The sequence below is a fragment of the Geotrypetes seraphini genome, chromosome 12 (genome assembly GCF_902459505.1).
Source record: "Geotrypetes seraphini chromosome 12, aGeoSer1.1, whole genome shotgun sequence".
In the NCBI taxonomy this organism is placed as follows: domain Eukaryota; kingdom Metazoa; phylum Chordata; class Amphibia; order Gymnophiona; family Dermophiidae; genus Geotrypetes; species Geotrypetes seraphini.
In genome coordinates this window covers 87,640,287-87,659,362 of record NC_047095.1, presented here as the reverse complement: position 1 = coordinate 87,659,362, position 19,076 = coordinate 87,640,287, and the positions used below count along the sequence as shown (strand labels likewise).

General features: G+C 41.9%; 1 protein-coding gene across 1 annotated transcript in view; it reads left to right on the top strand.

Moving 5' to 3' along the window:
* Window positions 1-19,076, top strand: part of PAPPA2 (pappalysin 2) — a 546,937-nt gene that overhangs the window by 86,950 nt on the left and 440,911 nt on the right. Inside the window, exon 2 of the mRNA XM_033916510.1 lies at window positions 8,220-9,282. Coding sequence (XP_033772401.1) covers window positions 8,220-9,282 — 1,063 coding nt within the window. The remainder of the gene's footprint in view (window positions 1-8,219; window positions 9,283-19,076) is intronic.

Below are 19,076 nucleotides of genomic sequence, written 5' to 3'. Positions count from 1 at the left end.
TGCCTTCTGTGGTAAGTAAATTAATGGAAACACTTTTTTAAAAACAGAAACAGTGACATTTCTGGAATCCAGTGAATTACAGGACCTGAGGCAACATTAATTCACTAGAGGCAGGTATTGTCAAACAAATCTGATCAATTTCTTTGACTGGGTGACCAGAAATTTAGATGGAGGGAGAGTGGTAGATGTGGTATATTTAGATTTTAGGAAAGCCTTTGACAATGTATCACACAGACATCTAATAAATTGAGTGCCCTTGGGATAGGCCCCAAAATGACAGACTAAGTCATAAAGTGGTTGAGTGGAAGGTGACAGAGGGTAGTAGGCAATGGAGATCACTCTGAGGAAAGTGATTTTTCCTTTGGTATGCCTCAAGATTTGGTTTTTGGGCCTTTTCTTTTTAACATTTTTCTAAGTGATATTGCTAAAGAGTGTCTGGTAAGATTTGCCTCTTTGTGGATGATATCAAAATTTGCAATAGATTATACACCCTAATGGTGTGGATAACATGAGGAAGGACCTGGTGAAGCTTGAAGAATGGTACAAAATTTGGCAGCTAAGATTTAATGCTAAGAAATGCAAGATCATGCATTTGGACTGCAGAAACCCAAGAGAAGAATACCATTCAGGGGTGAAGAACTTTTGTGCATGAACGAGGAGCGGGACTTGAGTGTGATGGTAAGTGATGATCTTAAGGTGGCCAAACAGGTTGAAAAGGTGACAGTGAAAGCTAGAAGGATGCTTGGGTGTATAGGGAGAGGTATGGCCAGTAGGAAAAATGAGGTATTAATGCCCCTGTATAAAGCTAGTGAGACCTTATTTTAGGGCTCCTTTTAGAAAGCCACGGTAGAGGTTTCTACCGTGGGCCAGTGAAGTAAATATGGAAGAGTGAAAAGGAAACAGCTTCCCTGATGCAGCCATAGAGGCGAAACAAAACGTTGTGTTGGAGTCTATTATAGATGGACTTCATTGCTTTGGACTTAACTGTATGCTAAGATAAGTACATGCTGCTTATATATAGTATTTGAAAAAGGTTATGCAAGTTTAAAGATATTAAGAAAACTGGAAGAAATTATAAAGAAAAGTATGAAGATTTTGGATTTATGTGTGATATCATTTTTATGATAAAAGTCGGACCACTGAAGATGTAAGAAGGATCCATAATGCTCTCATGTGTAGATCAGAATGTTTATACCATCTGAAGGTCCTTAAAACTACGAACAAACATTAAATGTAAAATAATAAGCATTGTGGTAGTGACCCTTAAAATATGGTGATAGCTTGAAGCTATATATTTTTTGTGTTTTGGTATTGATAGCTTCATTAGCTTTATCCATTTAAGATCAGTGATATTAGTGCAATAAATATGTATAAGGCATACAGAGACAAATATTTCAATATATATATACTTTGGATGAAAGATGGAAGAGGGGAGATATGATAGAGATGTTAAATACCTTCATGAAATAAATATGCATGAGTTGAGTCTGTTTCAATTGAAAGGAAACCAGAGTGAGAGGGCATGGGATGAAGGTGAAAGGGGATAGATTCAGAAGTAATCTCATAAAATACTTTTTCATGGAAAGGGTATTGAATGCTTGGAATGGCCTCTTGGTAGAGATGTGGAGGTGAAGAGTATATTTGAATTCAAGACAGCTTGAGCCAAGTACTTTGGATCTGTAAGGGAGAAGAGGGGATAGTGGATGCATGGTTGAGCAGACTAGATAGAACATACAGTATGGCCTTTATCTGTCTTAATTTTTCTGTTTTCTATGTATGTCTGTGGTTCAGCAAACAATGTATTGACTCCTTATTGCTTACTGAGCTAACTTCAAAAACCTTGATTATAGCCATTATCTATATCTAAAAGAGAAATTGTTTTTTTCTAGCCTAATCAGAGAGTTAAAATGATCTCGGTCAACCATTTTATTCTTACCATCTCCTAAAGGGAGCCATATTATAGAATGACACAGGGATAAATTTTCCTGCCCTGTCCACGTGGCTCTAAGGAGATAACTAGGGCCACTTAAACTTGCCCAAGGCCATTTCTGGGCAAAACCATGCTCACGCCAAGCCTTGGGCGAGCTTAGGTGTCCCTACCTGTCTCTCTAGATCTGCGACACATACCTACAATGTAGGTGTCCTGACTCAAGGAGGTTTTTCCTAAAAACGTGCATCTCGAATGGCTGCCAGATGGCAGTAGGACGCCTACCCCTCCCCACCTACAGTCGGGTTGCCCATTTGTAGCATCAGTTCCTAAGAGTCAGAGACCCCTAACTACATATCAAAAATAATTAAACTACTAGATGGAAGTTAGGAGAGAGTGGGTCTCCTACTGCTGTGGGCCCCCTATTGTTCCAATAGGCCATCCCTGTATTTACCCTTGAGTCTCACAGTGCGATTTATGCATTTCCCCCTATCATTAACATCTAGCTTTTTCCTTCCATTTTGCTGTATTGGATTTTTTTCCTTCCATTTGCATCTTTGCTTTCCTTACTACTTAACTAGCTTCTTCTAGCAGATATAGGAAGAGAAGCAACAATCTCTTTTGCTTTATGAAGACAACCTCTTTTTAGCTAGCTTTTCAGTTACTGTTATTCTATAATGTTTTCATGAAAGTGGGTATGTACTTTATATTTTAGTCTCTTTAGGAAGATCATGGCAATTGCCACTGGTGCACTTGTCCAAGATGGGGGGGGAGGGGGGAACATTTCTATGTATTTTTTCCTGTTTAAGAAGACATGTGAATCTCTTCTGCAGATGGCAGTGGCATAGTAAGCTGACCTCAAGCATGGGATTTAGAGGTTGGTTGTTTACTCAAGGCAAGTTACTTTATGCTTGTGATTTCAACCTGGCCAGATTCTCACACACAAAAAAAAAAGATACATATGCTTTCACTTATTGATTCCGATGTTCATACCACATGGCTGCTTTTGAAAACGTGTTTATCATACTGTCAAACAGCAGTAATTCTAAGGGGATGAGGGCCCCAGCTCTGCAACAAGCAACCCAGTTATGCTAAGTTGTTCCAATGTTGCTTACACAGTCTCAGCTGGGAATTTCAGTTTTGTCTAGGTTCACATATCTTTATTTAAAAAAATAGTGATGTTTCACTGAAGACCAGCCATCCTCATAACCCATGCAAAATTATGTAGACCTCATGTGTTATACCTGTCACACAACATTATAGACTAAGACATTTGACTCGCAACAACTGAAGGAGACACAATTCATAACTAGAAAAAGCACATGATAGCAATAGAAATCCCCTTTCATAGGTTATAAGTGAAAATACATTCTGCATATGACGCTCACACAAGCATGTGCGGGGTGTTTAAAAATAAAAACTAAGGACTTATTTTTCATTATGACAGTTTCACCACATCCATTGAGATGCCATGGGTACATAAGAATTGCCGCTGCTGTGTCAGACCAGTGGTCAAAGACCAGTGCTCTAAATGAGTCCAACCTCACCTGTGTATGTTCCAGTTTAATAGAAACTTGTCCAACTTTGTCTTAAATCCCTGGAGGGTGTTTTCCCTTTTGACAGACTCCGGAAGAGTTCCAGTTGTCTACCATTCTCTGGGTGAAGAAGAACTTCCTTACATTTGTACGGAATCTATCCCCTTTCAGCTTTAGAGTGTGCCCTCTCGTTCTCCCTACTTTGGAGAGGGTGAACAATCTGTCTTTATCTACTAAGTCTATTCCCTTCAGTATCTTGAATGTTTCGATCATGTCCCCTCTGTCTCCTCTTTTCAAGGAAGAAGAGGCCCAGTTTCTCCAATCTCTCACTGTATGGCAACTCCTCCAGCCCTTTAACCATTTTAGTTGCTCTTCTCTGGACCCTTTCGAGTAGTATCGTGTCCTTCTTCATGTACGGCGACCAGTGCTGATCGCGGTACTCTTGGCCCAATACAGTGGTATGATAACTTTCTCCAATCTTCTTTATTATTCCTAGCATTCTGTTCGCTCTTTTCACCGTCACCGCGCATTGCACGGACAGCTTCATTGACTTGTCAATCAGAACTCCCAAGCCTCTTTCCTGGAAGGTCTCTCCAAGTACCACCCCAGATATCCTGTATTCATGCATGAGATTTGTTGTTACCGACATGCATCACTTTACATTTATCCATGTTGAACCTCATTTGCCATGTCGATGCCCATTTCTCAAGCTTGATTATGTCACGTTGCAGATCTTTGCAATCCCCATGTGTCGTCACTACTCTGAATAACTTCTTATCGTCCGCAAATTTAATCACCTCACTCGTCGTACCAATGTCCAGATTTTTTATAAAGATGTTGAAGAGCACGGGTCCATGCACTGAGCCCAGCGGCACCCCACTGGTGACGCTTTTCCAGTCCGAGTATTGTCCATTTACCCCCACTCTCTATTTCCATCTCAAAGAGAGATTTTCTACAGTGAGTGAGATATTTCTTGCAGGCCTCTGGCATGTCTAGCCTAGTTCTGACAGATGCACATTACAAAAATTGGCATATTCTAATCAATATATAGAATATAAAATTATTATTTTTACCTTTGTTGTCTGATAATTGTATTTTTCTAACTGAGTTACTTCCAATCTCTGGTTTCTACTTTCTTCTGTCTTCCCTGAACTCTCTTGCTCTGGTCTATTTGTCCATTTGTCTTTTCTTTTTTCATCATGAAAATCATTCACCTTCCCTCTGCATCACTGTCTGCCCTGCCCAACATATCCCCTCTGTATCCCTGTTCCTATCTTCCTGTCATGTTGAGCATCTCCCCCCCCCCCCCACCCCTGTGTCCTTATTCTTGCTCTGTTCAGAATTTCCCCTCTGTGTCTATATCCCTACCCTTTTGTCCAACATTAGCTTTTTTATCCAGCCTATGTGTCCTGAATAGTCTCTCTTTGTCCCTATTCCCCTTTTGTCTGCCAACATCCCTTTATGTCCCTATCCCCCTTTCCATTTCTACCATTGTCTCTCTGTGTCCCTATCCATTGTGATGAGGTACCCTCAAAGGTTTCGGGAAAGGAACAGTATGTAGTGAAGCCACAACATTTCCCCAAGGTTAGACACTTTGAAGACTATGAGAGACAGGAAAAGACAGGGTAGATCCCAGAAGAATGAGGTGGTCCTCCATATTTCAGATACTGGGCAGATGTACCCTATTTACACCTGAAAGGGTGAGGAAGAGAAGTAGCCCAGTTTCCATGGCTGAGGAAGCAATATGTCATTCTCTCAAAGGAAACTAAGGAGGTGGGAGCCAACTATGGGAGCCCTTAGGGAACTACCAGGGAGACCAACACAGGAAGAGGGTGAAGAGCTTCCACATGAAATAAAGTGTATGGACAATGCCAGGGCCAAGGGCCCTTAGGAGCCAGAAGGAATGGACTGTGACTCCTACCAAAGCATCTGGTGTTAAAGGTTGTAGCAGGAACTCAATTTCTCCGTCCCTGCAAGTTTTGTTGCTGTCCTTGTCCCTGCCCCATTCCTATAATCTCTGCCTTAACCACACAGACCTTGAACACTTATGATTTTAAAGTGGTTGAGGCTTTTGCAGATGAGGACAGAGCTTGCAGGAATGGGACAGACCAGGGACAGGACATCTATCATTGCACCAGCTTCGTTTGGTAGAAAGGTAATAAACTGGATTTCAAAAAACTTTAAGTGTTTATTATAGTATTGAAGCTAGGGAGCTAGGGAGGAAGAACAGGTCTCTCCCTCAGGAAGAGGTTGCAGGCTCAAGTGAGGGGAGAAGTTTTATTCATTGATCGCAGCCAGCAAGTGGGGGTTCTCTGAGGAAGCCACTGGCGAAACGCGTCAGGACCCGCAGGAGTGAAACAACTTCCTAACTCCTTTATTCTAAGATAAGTCAAGATTTGTTACAAGATTTATTACAAGTTTAACCTATTGAAGTGTATTTTTCAATACTATAATGAAAACTTAAAGTTTTTTGAAATCCAGTTTATTACCTTTCTACCAAACGAAGATGGTGCAATGATAGATGATTGAAAACACCTACAGGGGAGTATTCCCTGATTTGTGATTTCTTACCGTTTCAAGGTTCTGAGCACCGCCTCAGTTACAAAGGTTGTAATAGCTATTACAGTTCCTTTTTCTGTTTGTTGAGTATTTCTACACTTTGGGAACTTAGAGGGGCATAATCGAAAGGGACGTCTAAGTCCATTTACGTCCATCTCGCAAGTCGTCCAAAGTAAAAAACAGCTTAAGACACATTTTTGAAAGATACATCCAACTTTTTTTTCATTTCGAAAATCGTCTAATTATACGTCCTGCCGATCTGATCGTCCAAGCCACTAAATCGTCTATCTTTATACCACATTTTCGTCCAACTTTCCATCCAAGTCCAAAATGCCTAGAACAAGCCCTGTTGAACGTGTGAGGGGTCTGCAAAGTGATGGACTGCACACCCAGATATGCCACCTAAATAGTGGGGTACCTTACAGGGCACTGCTGTGAACTTCACAAAAAGGGTGCCATGTCTTCTCCTCCCTAAAGCTCCCTTATAGGTTACGGTGAGCCCCCCAAAACACCTCCAGAATCCCCTAGACCTACTTATCTACCACCCCAATAGCCCTTATGGCTGCAGGAGCCACTTATATGCCAGTACAAAAGGGTTTTGGGGGTGTATAGAGGAGTGCACATGTTTAAGTATCAATGCAGTGATTATAGGGGCTTATGGGCATGGGTCCTCCTCTCTATGGGTCCCTAACCCACCCCAAGACAACTTAAGCTGCCTCTGGGCTAGACTACTAGGCTTTCCTTAGCCAGGCGGCTAGGTGATGATGGTCTGGAGGCTGAATTTTAAAGTTATGATTAAAATTTTTTATGAGGGTGGGGAGGGGTTGGTGATTACTAGGGTAGTGTGTGGGTGTCTGTTTTATGTGTTTGCAGTGCTTATCTGGTGACTTTAGGTGGGATTTTTTGACTTAGACCATGTTTTACATGGTCTAAAGTCACAATATCCAAGTTCCATCTAGGCTCTGTTGTTAAACTTTCAGTTTTACATGCTGTATGACTAAGTCTAAGCCGACCCACGTCCCGCCAACTCCCGCCCTCGACACGCCTCCCGAAACGCCCCGTTTAGCTTTGGTCGTTCAGTGGCACTATGAAGGCCTAGGTCGTTTAGAAATACGTCCAAAACCCATTTTTATTATCGGCACTTGGACGTTTTTGAGAAATGTTCATCCAAGTGCTGACTTAGGCCGGTTTTTGGACATTTTTCTCTTTCAATTGAGAGCCCCTTAGTGTTTATATCCTATGCCCAGTAGTTTATTTGAGAATATTTGAAGTATAAGTCATTTCTCAATAGAGAATGCATTTGGAAATGCTCACCTCCTTGACAATACCCCCAAAGAGGGGGCAGGAGGGACAGAAGAGAAAGAAAGAGATGCTGGTCCTGGTGGGAGGAAATATGAGGTGCGGGGAAAGATGGTGAGATGTTGGTCCTGGCAGAGAATGGAAGGAAGAAAAAGAGATGGAAAGATGGTGACATGGGTGGGGAAGTGTTGCAGCAGGAAGGGAAATTTGAAAGTGGACTGGCTGCTGGGAATGGATGTCAATGATACCCACGGGTCAGTCATGTCATAACTCCACATCGGAAGATATTTGGTGGTGTGGCAGAGTCCAGTCCAGACCTTCCTGCAGCCCTGCACACTTGAATTCAAAACAGCATAGACAAGCACTGTACAAAGGTGCAACAGCCAGAAAGCTTTTATTTTTCTAGAGACCTGAGTCAGTGGACCTACATTAACACTATGTTTGCTGATAGTAAGTGCAATGGGTTAACTGTTAAATGCCTTCCATGCCTACTCTCTGTCCAAGCCATGGAAGGCCTCTGCCCCTGACTATCTCCTAAAGAGGAAGTATTAAATGCATCTACCACAACCAGGAGAATTAATGTAAATGTTAACTCTTGACCTGCAATACAAGCTACTGGGCATGCACCCCGGTAGTTGCCACATTAAATTTGCAACTATCTTGGGGCAAAGTCCCACATTTAGCCACTGTGACTCCAATAACAGGTCCACTTAAACATTTTGGCAAATAACTGTTAAAAAAAAACTACCCAATAGTTTACAAAATTTCTGTTCAGTGCCGACCCTGGCTATGATATTTTTGTATGCTGATTGGTTGAATGTTTTATTTTTGCACGATTTCATATAAATCAATAGAACAATGTACATAAATGCATATTTCTTGCTCTTTGCCTTCTACAGGTGTCTTTGACAATTGTTCTCACACCATCAGTGACAAGGGCTGGGCACTTGGGATCCACACAGTGCAGCATAAAGAGAAAAAGGATGCCTGTTTCTTCTTTTCACTCAGAACAGACCAAGTCAGGAGGGGTTCTGTCATAACTGGGTACTATCGCTACCAGTTAGGAACTTGGACACACATTGCTGCAACGTATAATGGACAGCAAATGACTCTCTATGTGGATGGAACAAGAGTTGCTAGAAGCTCCATACAGTCGGGAGCTCTACACAGCTCCTTTATGGCTTCTTGCAGGACTCTTTTTCTCGGAGGGGACAATTCTGAGAGAGGTAATAATTTCAGAGGGCATTTGGGATCCTTAGTTTTATGGAGAACATCTCAAACACAGAGTCAACTAAAACGCCACTTTTTGCAGACAGACGAGGAAGGTGATGATACTTTGGTGTTCAGTGCCAACTTTGCCCAATTTGAAGAACAGTGGATGCCTTTTAAGAGCAGTGGTTACCCACTGCTGGAAATCTTGCCACGGCCAGAGCAGGATATTATGTCCCCACTGATTCCCCCACCATGCGGGCAAACAGTGTGCGACAATGTGGAACTCATTACTAATTACAATAATCACTGGCCCCTCCAGAGCAAAAAAATCATCCGATACCGGGTGGTCAACATTTGTGAAGATGATGGGCACCACCCAATGGTAAGCCGAGACCAGATTTCCCGTCAGCATTGGGCACTGAGCGAAGCCTTTGGTCGCTATAATATCAGCTGGCAGCTGACTGTTCATGAAGTACACAACTCCTCCCTGCGGCACCGCACCATTCTAGTGAACTGCGAGCCCAGCAAAATTGGTAATGACCATTGCGACCCTGAGTGTGAGCATCCACTGACTGGTTATGATGGTGGAGACTGTCGTTTTAATGGGCGCTGCTACCCCTGGAAGAGGCGTGATGGCGTCTGCCACATGGAGTGCAACAACATGCGTGACGATTTTGATGAAGGCGACTGCTGTGATCCTGAGGTGACGGATGTAAAGAAGACATGTTTTGATCCTGATTCACCACGAAGGTAAGAGGGTACCATGTGGTCCATTTCTCTCTTTGCCTTGAGTTTTTTGAAATAGCAGAGTTTATGCACTATTTTCCTTTACACATGTTTTTATATTTATAGCGGAAAAAAAAAGAAAATGGACAGAAGTGAAAAGTAAAATCACACAAATTCAACAGGCTTAGATTGTCTAATGTAGATCCTAATTCATTTTCCTGATCATGAGTAAATCACAAATGCTCCCTGTATTCAATCAAGCCTGATTTATTAGGCTTCCCCCCCCCCTCCCATATACTGTAATTGGATTAAAAGGCTTAATAAATCCGTGAAGATTAAAAAAAAAATGCCCAGTGCTTTACTTAATACCTAAGTTTTAGTTGACTGAATTTATGTGAATTTTCTGTTGTATTTAGATGCCTAAGATTTTGGCAATAATCCTAAATTTATAAGCCTAGATTTTGGTACATAAATGAGATGTCTAATGTTTATATTTTAGTGTGTATTTTGTTGATAATAACCAAGCTGCTATGTATGATTTGATTTTAAATCCCTTTTCAATGTAAGGCCCAGGGGACAATGACTACCCCCATTGGGTGTTTTTCACTATGCTCAGTCTCTCTCTCCATGTTCATGACAGAAAGGGGGCAGTGGATGGAGAATATCTTCATGTTTGAAGGATATGGTATTGCATTTGGAAATGACCACTTCCCTGAGGATGCCCCCAGTGAAAGGTTTGAAGGCAGGCTGGTGGGGATGCATGTTATTGACCTGGTCAGCAGTGCTACAGCCCCACATGGGACAATATTTAGCAGCTCTCCTTCAGCTTGTTTGGATTCACAGTGGCTGTGACTTAAAAATTCAGCAACTGTTTTAGGTAAATCATTGTTTTCACTTTATTACAAAGTACATAACATAAGAACATAAGGATTGCCATACTAGGACAGACCGAAGGTCCATCAAACCCAGTATCCTGTTTCCAAGAGTGACCAACCCAGGTCACAAGTACCTGGCAAGATCCCAAGGAGCAAAACAGATCCTATGCTGCTTATCCTAGAAACAGTCAGCGGATTCCCTGAAGTCCATCCTAATAATGGCTTATGGGCTTCTATTTTAGGAAATTATCCAAACCTTTTTAACTCTGCTAAGCTAACTAATTTTACCACATCATCGCATGCCCCCTAGTCTTGGTAACACAATAAATGATGGCAGAAAGAGACCATCATGGTCCATCTAGTCTGCCTAACATGGTGATCACAGCCTCGCCCACCACTCTGTGTAGGCTCAGGTTACCAATGTTTAAATGCTGGTTGTGAAGGCGCCACCATGCCAAACATGATGGGAATGATATGTGATGTATTGCTGACAGTATTTGACGTACCAGTCAAGATGCCCCTTCCCTGTCCCCTTCCTTTTCCCTCATCCCTTTTTTTTTACTTCTACGGCCTGAGCAGCGTGCCCACGTTGGTGTCAGCTCGCCCTTTAACATCACTTCCTAGGCGTGGATACTAGAAGTGATGTCAGACAGAGCGCCGATGCTGATGTGAGCAGCAACCTGGTGCCAGGGAAGTAAAAAAGGTATGGGGAAAGCAAGGGGTGCACGCGCTTGGCAAAGAGAGGAGCGGGGGAGGGGGGAGAGAGAAGGTGGGTGCTACACCCTTAGGAAGATGGTGTCTGGGGGCGGATCGCCCCCCTCCTTATTATGCCACTGGGCACCACTGCTGTCACTCTTTTGCTGTTGGTTTTGGTGGGGGTGACTTCCAGAGTGCATCCAATTATGTTTAGCACCCCACCTTCTAGTTTAAATGCCAAGAAATATATTGTCTGTACTTCTTCCTAATGATCCTTTTTCCTATGAGATGTCTCTTCTCCAGGCTGCAGAGCCCTAGCTGCTTTAGTCTTTCCTCATAGGGAAGTCATCCCATTCCTTTTATCATTTTTGTCGCCCTTCTCTGTACCTTCTCTAATTCCGCTATATCTTTTATGAGATACGGTGACCAGAATTGCACACAGTATACGAGGTGTGATTGTACCTTAGTGCAATACAAAGGCATTATAATATTTTCATCTTTGTTTTCCATTCCTTTCCGGATAATTAATAACATGGTGCGACCTCATCTGGAGTATTGTGTTCAATTCTGGTCTCCTTATCTCAAGAAAGATATAGTGGCGCTAGAAAAGGTTCACAGAAGAGTGGCCAAGATGGTAAAGGGGATGGAACTCCTCTCGTATGAAGAAAGACTAAAACGGTTAGGGCTCTTCAGCTTGGAAAAGAGACGGCTGAGGGGAGATATGATTGAAGGCTACAAAATCCTGAGTTGAGTAGAACGGGTACAAGTGGATCGATTTTTAACTCTGTCAAAAATTACAATGACTAGGGGACACTCGATGAAATTACAAGGAAATACTTTTAAAACCAATAGGAGGAAATTTTTTTTTCACTCAGAGAATAGTTAAGCTCTGGAACGCGTTCCCAGAGGATGTGGTAAGAGCGGATAGCGTAGCTGGTTTTAAGAAAAGTTTGGACAATTTCCTAGAGGAAAAGTCCATAGTCTGTTATTGAGAAAGACATGGGGGAAGCCACTGCTTGCCGTGTATCGGTAGCATAGAATATTGCTACTCCTTGGGTTTTGGCCAGGTACTGGTGACCTGGATTGGCCACCGTGAGAATGGGCTACTGGGCTTGATGGACCATTGGTCTGACCCAGTAAGGCTATTCTTATGTTCTAAACTAAACTAAACTAAACTAAACCTTAGGTTTGTATACCGCACCATCTCCGCGTGTGCAGAGCTCGGCACGGTTTACAGAGGTTGAGAGGAAAGGAACTACAAGGAAAGGATATAGGAGAGGGACTGGGGAGATAGAGGGGGACAGGATACTAGAGCACGGGAGGTGATTAGGTTTTTGAAAAGAGCCAAGTTTTCAAGTGTTTGCGGAAGGATTGGAAGGAGCTAGAATTTCTGAGCGGGGATGAAAGGTTGTTCCAGAGTTCTGTGGTTCTAAAGGGGAGGGATGTTCCAAGTTTTCCTGCGCGGGATATATCTTTTATAGAAGGGAAAGATAGTTTCAGTTTTTGGGAGGATCTAGTCGAGAGCGAGTTTGAGGAGTTCCAGAAGAGTGGGATAACAGGAGGGAGGACGCCATGTAGAATCTTGAAGGCTATGCAGGCACATTTATAGAGGACTCTGGAGTAAACTGGGAGCCAGTGAAGCTTGGAGAGGAGTGGGGAAACGTGGTCGAACTTGCCTTTTGCGAAAATAAGCTTGGCCGCTGCGTTTTGAATTAGCTGAAGTCTATGGAGGTTTTTCTTTGTTAGGCTTATATAGATGGAGTTGCAGTAGTCCAGTCTAGAAAGAATGGTGGATTGAACGAGGATGGCGAAATGAGAATGATGAAAGCAGGATCTTACTTTCCTCAACATATGGAGGCTAAAGAAGCATTTTTTTACTAGGGAGTTGAGGTGATCGTTGAAGGAGAGAGAGGAATCTAAGATGATGCCAAGGACTTTGCTTGAAAACTCAAGCTGAAGAGTGGGGCCGGAAGATAGAGGGATGGAGGTGGGTAAATGGTCTAAGGTTGGGCCGAGCCAAAGTAGTTTGGTTTTGGACTCATTCAGTTTCATTTGTACAGATTGGGCCCAGGATTGGAGGTTCGTAATACATGTGGAAATGTTCTCAGCGAGGTTCGAGAGGTTCGAGTCGGTTTCGAGGAGGATGAGGATGTCATCGGCGTAGGAGTAGAGAGTTTCTAGTGGGGATAAATGAAGGAGTTTCAGAGAGGACATGTAGATGTTGAAAAGGATAGGGGAGAGGGGTGAGCCTTGAGGGACTCCACATTTTGGCTTCCAGGCGGGGGATGAGGAACCGTTTGTGTTAACGGTGTAGGAGCGGAAGCGTAGGAATTTCGAGAACCAATCCAGAACTGTGGAGCTTATGCCTATTTCGGAGAGTTGGAAGATTAGGATGTCGTGGTGAACGACATCGAAGGCTACGGAGAGGTCGAATTGAAGAAGAACAGCAAATTTGTTGCGAGAATGGAGTTGTTGCACCTTAGAGATTAGTGAGGCCAAGAGGGATTCGGTGCTAAAGTTGGGTCTGAAGCCGAATTGGTGGGGTAGGAGGATAGAGAATCGTTCTAGGTAGGATGAGAGTTGGGTGGATATTTGCTTTCTTAGCTGCCACCGCACACTGAGCTGAGGGTTTCAATATATTTTCAGTAATGAAGCCTAGATCCTTTTCTTAGGTGATGACTTCTAACGTGGAACCCTGCATTGAGTAGCTATAGTTCAGGTTCCTCATTCCTACATGCATCACTTTGCACTTGCTCACATTAAACATTATCTGCCATTTTGATGCCCAGTTTCTCAAGGCCCTCTTGCAGTTTTTCACAATCCTCCTGCGATTTAACAACTTTGTGTCATCAGCAAATTTAATTATCTCATTAGTTATTCCCATCTCTAGATCATTGAGATGTGAAGTGGTTATCCCCTTTGATGACCTCTGGGTGGAAGAATTGAATTTAATCCCTGATGAAATAAATTGGAAATCCTTCTGGTCTCTATCAGCTTGGCCCACCATGTCAGAGTCAATTTGTCATTTTTTGTTTTGCATAGGGCATATTTGACCCCTAATAAAATAGCCAAATTTAAACACTCAGGGCTCCTTTTACTAAGGTGCGCTAGCATTTTTAGCACACGCTAACCATGTGCTAAACAAAAAATACTAACGCAAGCTCTATGAAGGCGTTTGTGTTTAGTGCATGCGATATTGTAGCGCGCGCTAAAACCACTAGCATACCTTAGTAGAAGGAGCCCTCAGTCTCATCGAGGAAATGCTGGTCTTGCCTCACACAGCCTGGCACTCTTATACATCTCCTTTATAAATGTCATAACATACATTTGTTCTGGTCAAGTGTATGGCCTAGAATTCTTTCTATAACTCATTTAGACATTGGTTTGCCTATCTCTTATAGGGCCATTATTTTGTGCTCCTCGAACCCAGATATCTCAATTCCATCAAAGTTCTTTAAAATATTTGACATTATGATAGCTCTGGCTATCCATCACATTGTCTGCAATTGGAAAGACAATTCGAATCTCAGTTTTCAAGAATGGTGGAATCATTTGTGTATAATTAGAAAATTTGAAGAAATTATTGCTTTCAAACATAACACTATTGCTAGCTTCAATAAGAAATAGGCTCACTTGACTTCTCTATATCTGAAAAGATTATCCACAGCTCTTGTGCATTTTGTTTTATTTTATGTTTAAGAAAATTTGTCTAATTTGTGTTAGGTTATTTCCTCTATTCTGATGTTTTCAATATAATAGTGTATTATTGTATGTAATTAATTTATGTTGCTAGTTTTATTTGTATTTGATGTATTTACTTGGTAAAATTAATAAAAAAAATATTTGAGAGAAATAAAAAGCAATGGTCCCAGCATAGATACCTGTGGAACCCCACTAGTTACTTTTATCCATTAAGAATATTGACCATTTAAACCTACTCTCTGGTTTCTATTTTTGTAACCAGTTCGTAATCCATAATAAGATATTACCTCCTATCCCATGACTTTCTAATTTCCTCAGAAGTCTTTCATGAGGTACTTTGTTAAATGCCTTTTAAAAATCCAAATACAGAATTTAAATCTGTTTTAAAAATCCAAATACACAATAATGACTGGCTTACCTTTATCCACATGTTTATTCATGCCTTCAAAGAATTGTAGTAAACTTGTGAGGCAAGATTTTCCTTGGCTAAATCCATATTGGCTTTGTCTCATTAATCCATGCTTATGTATGTGTTCTGTAATTCTGTTCTTTATAATAGTCTCTACCATTTTGTCGGGTACCATCGTCAGACTCACTGGTCTATAATTTCTTGGATCACCTCTGGAACCATGCTGAATTTCAAAGATAAATTACAAATTAATAACAATAGTTCTGCAAGTTCATTTTTCAATTCTGTCAGTACTCTGGGTTGTATACAATCCAGTCCAGGCAATTTGCTTTTGTTCAATTTGTCAAACTGCCTCATTACATCTTCCAGTGTTACAGAGATTTGTTTCAGTTTATCTGACCCATCAGCACTGATGGGTGGCACCAGTATCTCCTCCACATCTTTCTTGTGAAAATCGAAGCAAATAATTGATTTAATCTCTCTGCTATGGCCTTGTCTTTCCTGAGCACTCCTTTTACGCTTCAACTGAGTCTTTTCCCAACGTCTTACTTTTAATATACCTAAAAATCTTTTTACTACATGTTTCTGTTTCCAGTGCAATCTTCTTTTCAAGGTCTCTCTTTGCCTTCTTTATCAGCGTCTTGCATTTAACTTGCCATTCCTTATAATATTTCGCATTATTTGCAGTCAGACCCTTCTTCCACTTTCTGAAGGATTTTCTTTTAACTCTAATAGCTTCCTTTACCTTACTTGTCAACCATACCAGCTGATGTTTGGTCTTCCTTCACTTTTAATACATGGAATATATCTGTTCTGGGCTTCCAGGATGGTATTTTTGAATAAAATTAATTGCGCTTGATTGTGCAGGATCTGCGACTGTATACTGTGTGCCTCAGTGTGCTAGGGGAGGGGTGGTAGCTTTGGGCTTCACCTCTTTCAAGTCCTACAGAGCTTGAGATTCAACAGATTAGTTGCTGGAGAGTCCATCCTAAATTATTTTTAATCAAATTGAGGGGTTTTAAGGCAGAAATAAAACTTGGAAAAAAAAAGCAATTAAAATCCAAAATGGCTGCTGCCAGTGAATTTGCACCAAAAACAGCACAAATAAACAAAATCTAAAAATAAAAAATAGTGATTTTGGAACTGGGGAGGTAGGGGTCCTGAACCCTCCCCTCAGAAACTGTGAAAATGAGTTTAAATACGCTTTACAAACTGCCCCTGAAGTTCCATAGGAAATAATGGAGATTTACTCACAGTCACTGAAGTGCCTTGTCTGTCAGCTTTCTCACACAGCAGCTGAATGGAGAAAAGGATTTTATACCTCAGAATAGCTCCAAATTGACCATACTTGAAGATCTTTGGACTGCCAGTCGGCCAGACATTGACTGTAATCTTCTCCCCCACGGATCCTCTCCATGTGACCGGGGACGGAAAATGCAGCCTGTACCCTGAAACCCAGGGGATTCTCTCTCAGGGCGCATACACCCTGTGCTTAATCCCCTGACAAGGTCAGCGGGCAAGCAAACTCCCAGCGGAATTGATCCTGAGCCAGAGAATGGCGGCACACGGTAGGCTGGCTCCACAGATTCAACAAAGTTTCTCCCTGAAGCATCACTCCGGACTTACAGGACTGCGTCCTTTTTTTCTGACAGAGGACCACAGGAAAGGGGTCTCAAGGCACTGAAGCCACTGAAAAAGACAAATTTTAAGTGATAAAGAAGAAAAAGAAGCAGAGACCTTCAAAAGGCTTCTGCACGGATTGCTTTCAGAAATTGAAACTGGAGATAGCTCTAGCTCTCACTCTGAGGAGGAGGAGCATGTGCTCAGAAAAGTGTTTGGATTTCTGCAACTCCCGGATTGTGGGAAGGGATTGAACACCTGGCGTACGGAATCCAGAAAGGACGTAACAGAAGTATTCTTCACTATACGGAAGTCAAGATACAGATTCCCTTGATAAATATCTGCAGACCCAGTCAAAAGCCATCAATAATATTGCAGCCTGATCTGATTTGAAGGAACTTGTTACTCAGGCTGAGAAATCCAGCTTCTGTCAGTGCAATTGTTAAACATCTTTTTTAGTTATGCTGGTTTAATAATGACTCACAAGCACACTTGCCTGAGTGACAATGAGTTTCAAAATTTAGTTTTAGTAAAAGCAAAGTGGATTGAATTGTAGAGCAATAAAACATTAACAATAGTTGCATTAATTGTAGTTACAATATAAGTATGTACTTTTTACTCAAAAAGTATTATATTAGGCAATAACTTTTTACTTTTACTAACTGTAAGTAAATATTTTAATGTGCTCTTCCTGTACTTTTGCTTACGTATTAAAACATACTTGTATTTTTACTTTTATTTAAGTACTTTGACCAACACAGGCTCTTATGTCCACCTCACTGGTGAAAGAATTTATATTCTGCAGTGTAGAGGGAAATTTGTATGTGTCCCATCATTTGGGGCTCCTTTTACACAGGTGCGCTAGCGCTAGCTTCTACCACCTCCTTTTAAGCAGGCGGTAATTTTTTGGCTAGCGTGCACGCGCTAAAAATGCTAGTGCACCTTAGTAAAAGGAGCCCTTAAATTCTTTATCAGTGTACAGTACTCCCCCAATATTCGCGGGGGTTCCGTTCCAGGAACCCCCGTGAATCTTGAAAAACCGTGAATATGGTTTTTCATGGGGGAGACTGGAGAGGGTAACAGGAGAGGCAGGAGAGAGCAGCCGGAGCACTGGCGAGTGCAGGAAATCACTCGCTGTATGCTCCGACTGCCTCTTCCTGCACTAAGTCGGGCCTTACCAATCAGGAGCTGCGTTTCAAAGCCGCTCCTGATTGGTAAGGTCCGACTTAGTGCAGGAAGAGGCGGTTGGAGAATACAGCGAGTGATTTCCTGCACTTGCTGGTGCTCCAGCTGCTCTCTCCTGCCTCTCCAGCTGTCTCTCCTTGTCGGCGGTTTGCAGTCGGAAAATACCGCAAATGACCGGGACCGCGAACCGCCGACCGCGAACGACTGGGGGAACACTATTTAGTTACTGTTAGATCTATTAGGTCCAAACTGCTCTGATTACACTGCACAACAATTTTTTGGTTAAGTCTTGATTCCTGAAAAGTTTTTGGTGATTATGACAGGTACCAACTTGGTATGCTCAAATATGGTTTTGGTTTTACTGCATCACGTAAGAACTATGAGAAATAGACATTTTTATGTTTACTGACAATAAAATATATAGTCAAGTTTACGTTTCGCACAAGCGACTAAATGAAACAGAATTAAAAGTGTTTTGCTCCCGAGTTTCTTTTATATTCAGTGTCTGGTGCATCACGTTGTAGCATCCAACAATAGTCGGCAAGCATTGACGGATTCCAATTGCCCTGGTATCGTTTCTCCATCGTAGCTATGTCTTGATGAAACCTTTCACCGTGCTCGTCACTCACAGCACCGAGATTTGCGGGGAAGAAGTCCAAGTGTGAATGGAGGAAATGAATCTTGAGTGACATATTGCACTTCATTCTCTTGTATGCTTTGAGAAGTTTGTCTACCAGCTGAATGTAGTTTGGGGCTCTGTAATTGCCCAGAAAATTGTCAACAACGTCTTTCAAGGCTTTCCAGCCAATTTTTTCCGGCCCAACTAACAGATCTTCAAATCGCTTGTCACTCATAACATGTCTGATCTGGGGGCCAACAAAAATACCCTCTTTGATCTTGGCATCAGTTATTCTTGGGAACATCTGTCTTAAATAACGAAAACCTTCCCCTTCCTTGTTCATTGCTTTCACAAAATTCTTCATGAGTCCCAGTTTAATGTGAAGAGGAGGCAAAAATATCTTTGTCGGGTCAACAAGCGATTCATGTGCTACATTTTTCTGTCCTGGAACTAACTTTTTACGGAGTGGCCAGTTCTTTCTAGAATAGTGCGACTCTCTGTCTCGGCTGTCCCATTCGCAGATGAAACAGCAGTACTTTGTATAGCCAAGCTGCAGTCCTAGTAACAGAGCAACGACTTTGAGGTCTCCACAGATATTCCAGTTATACCTGGTATACTGGACATACTTTAGTAACATTTCCATATTCTCATATGTTTCTTTCATATGTGCTGCATAGCCAACAGGTACTGAAGGATAAACGTTGCCATTGTG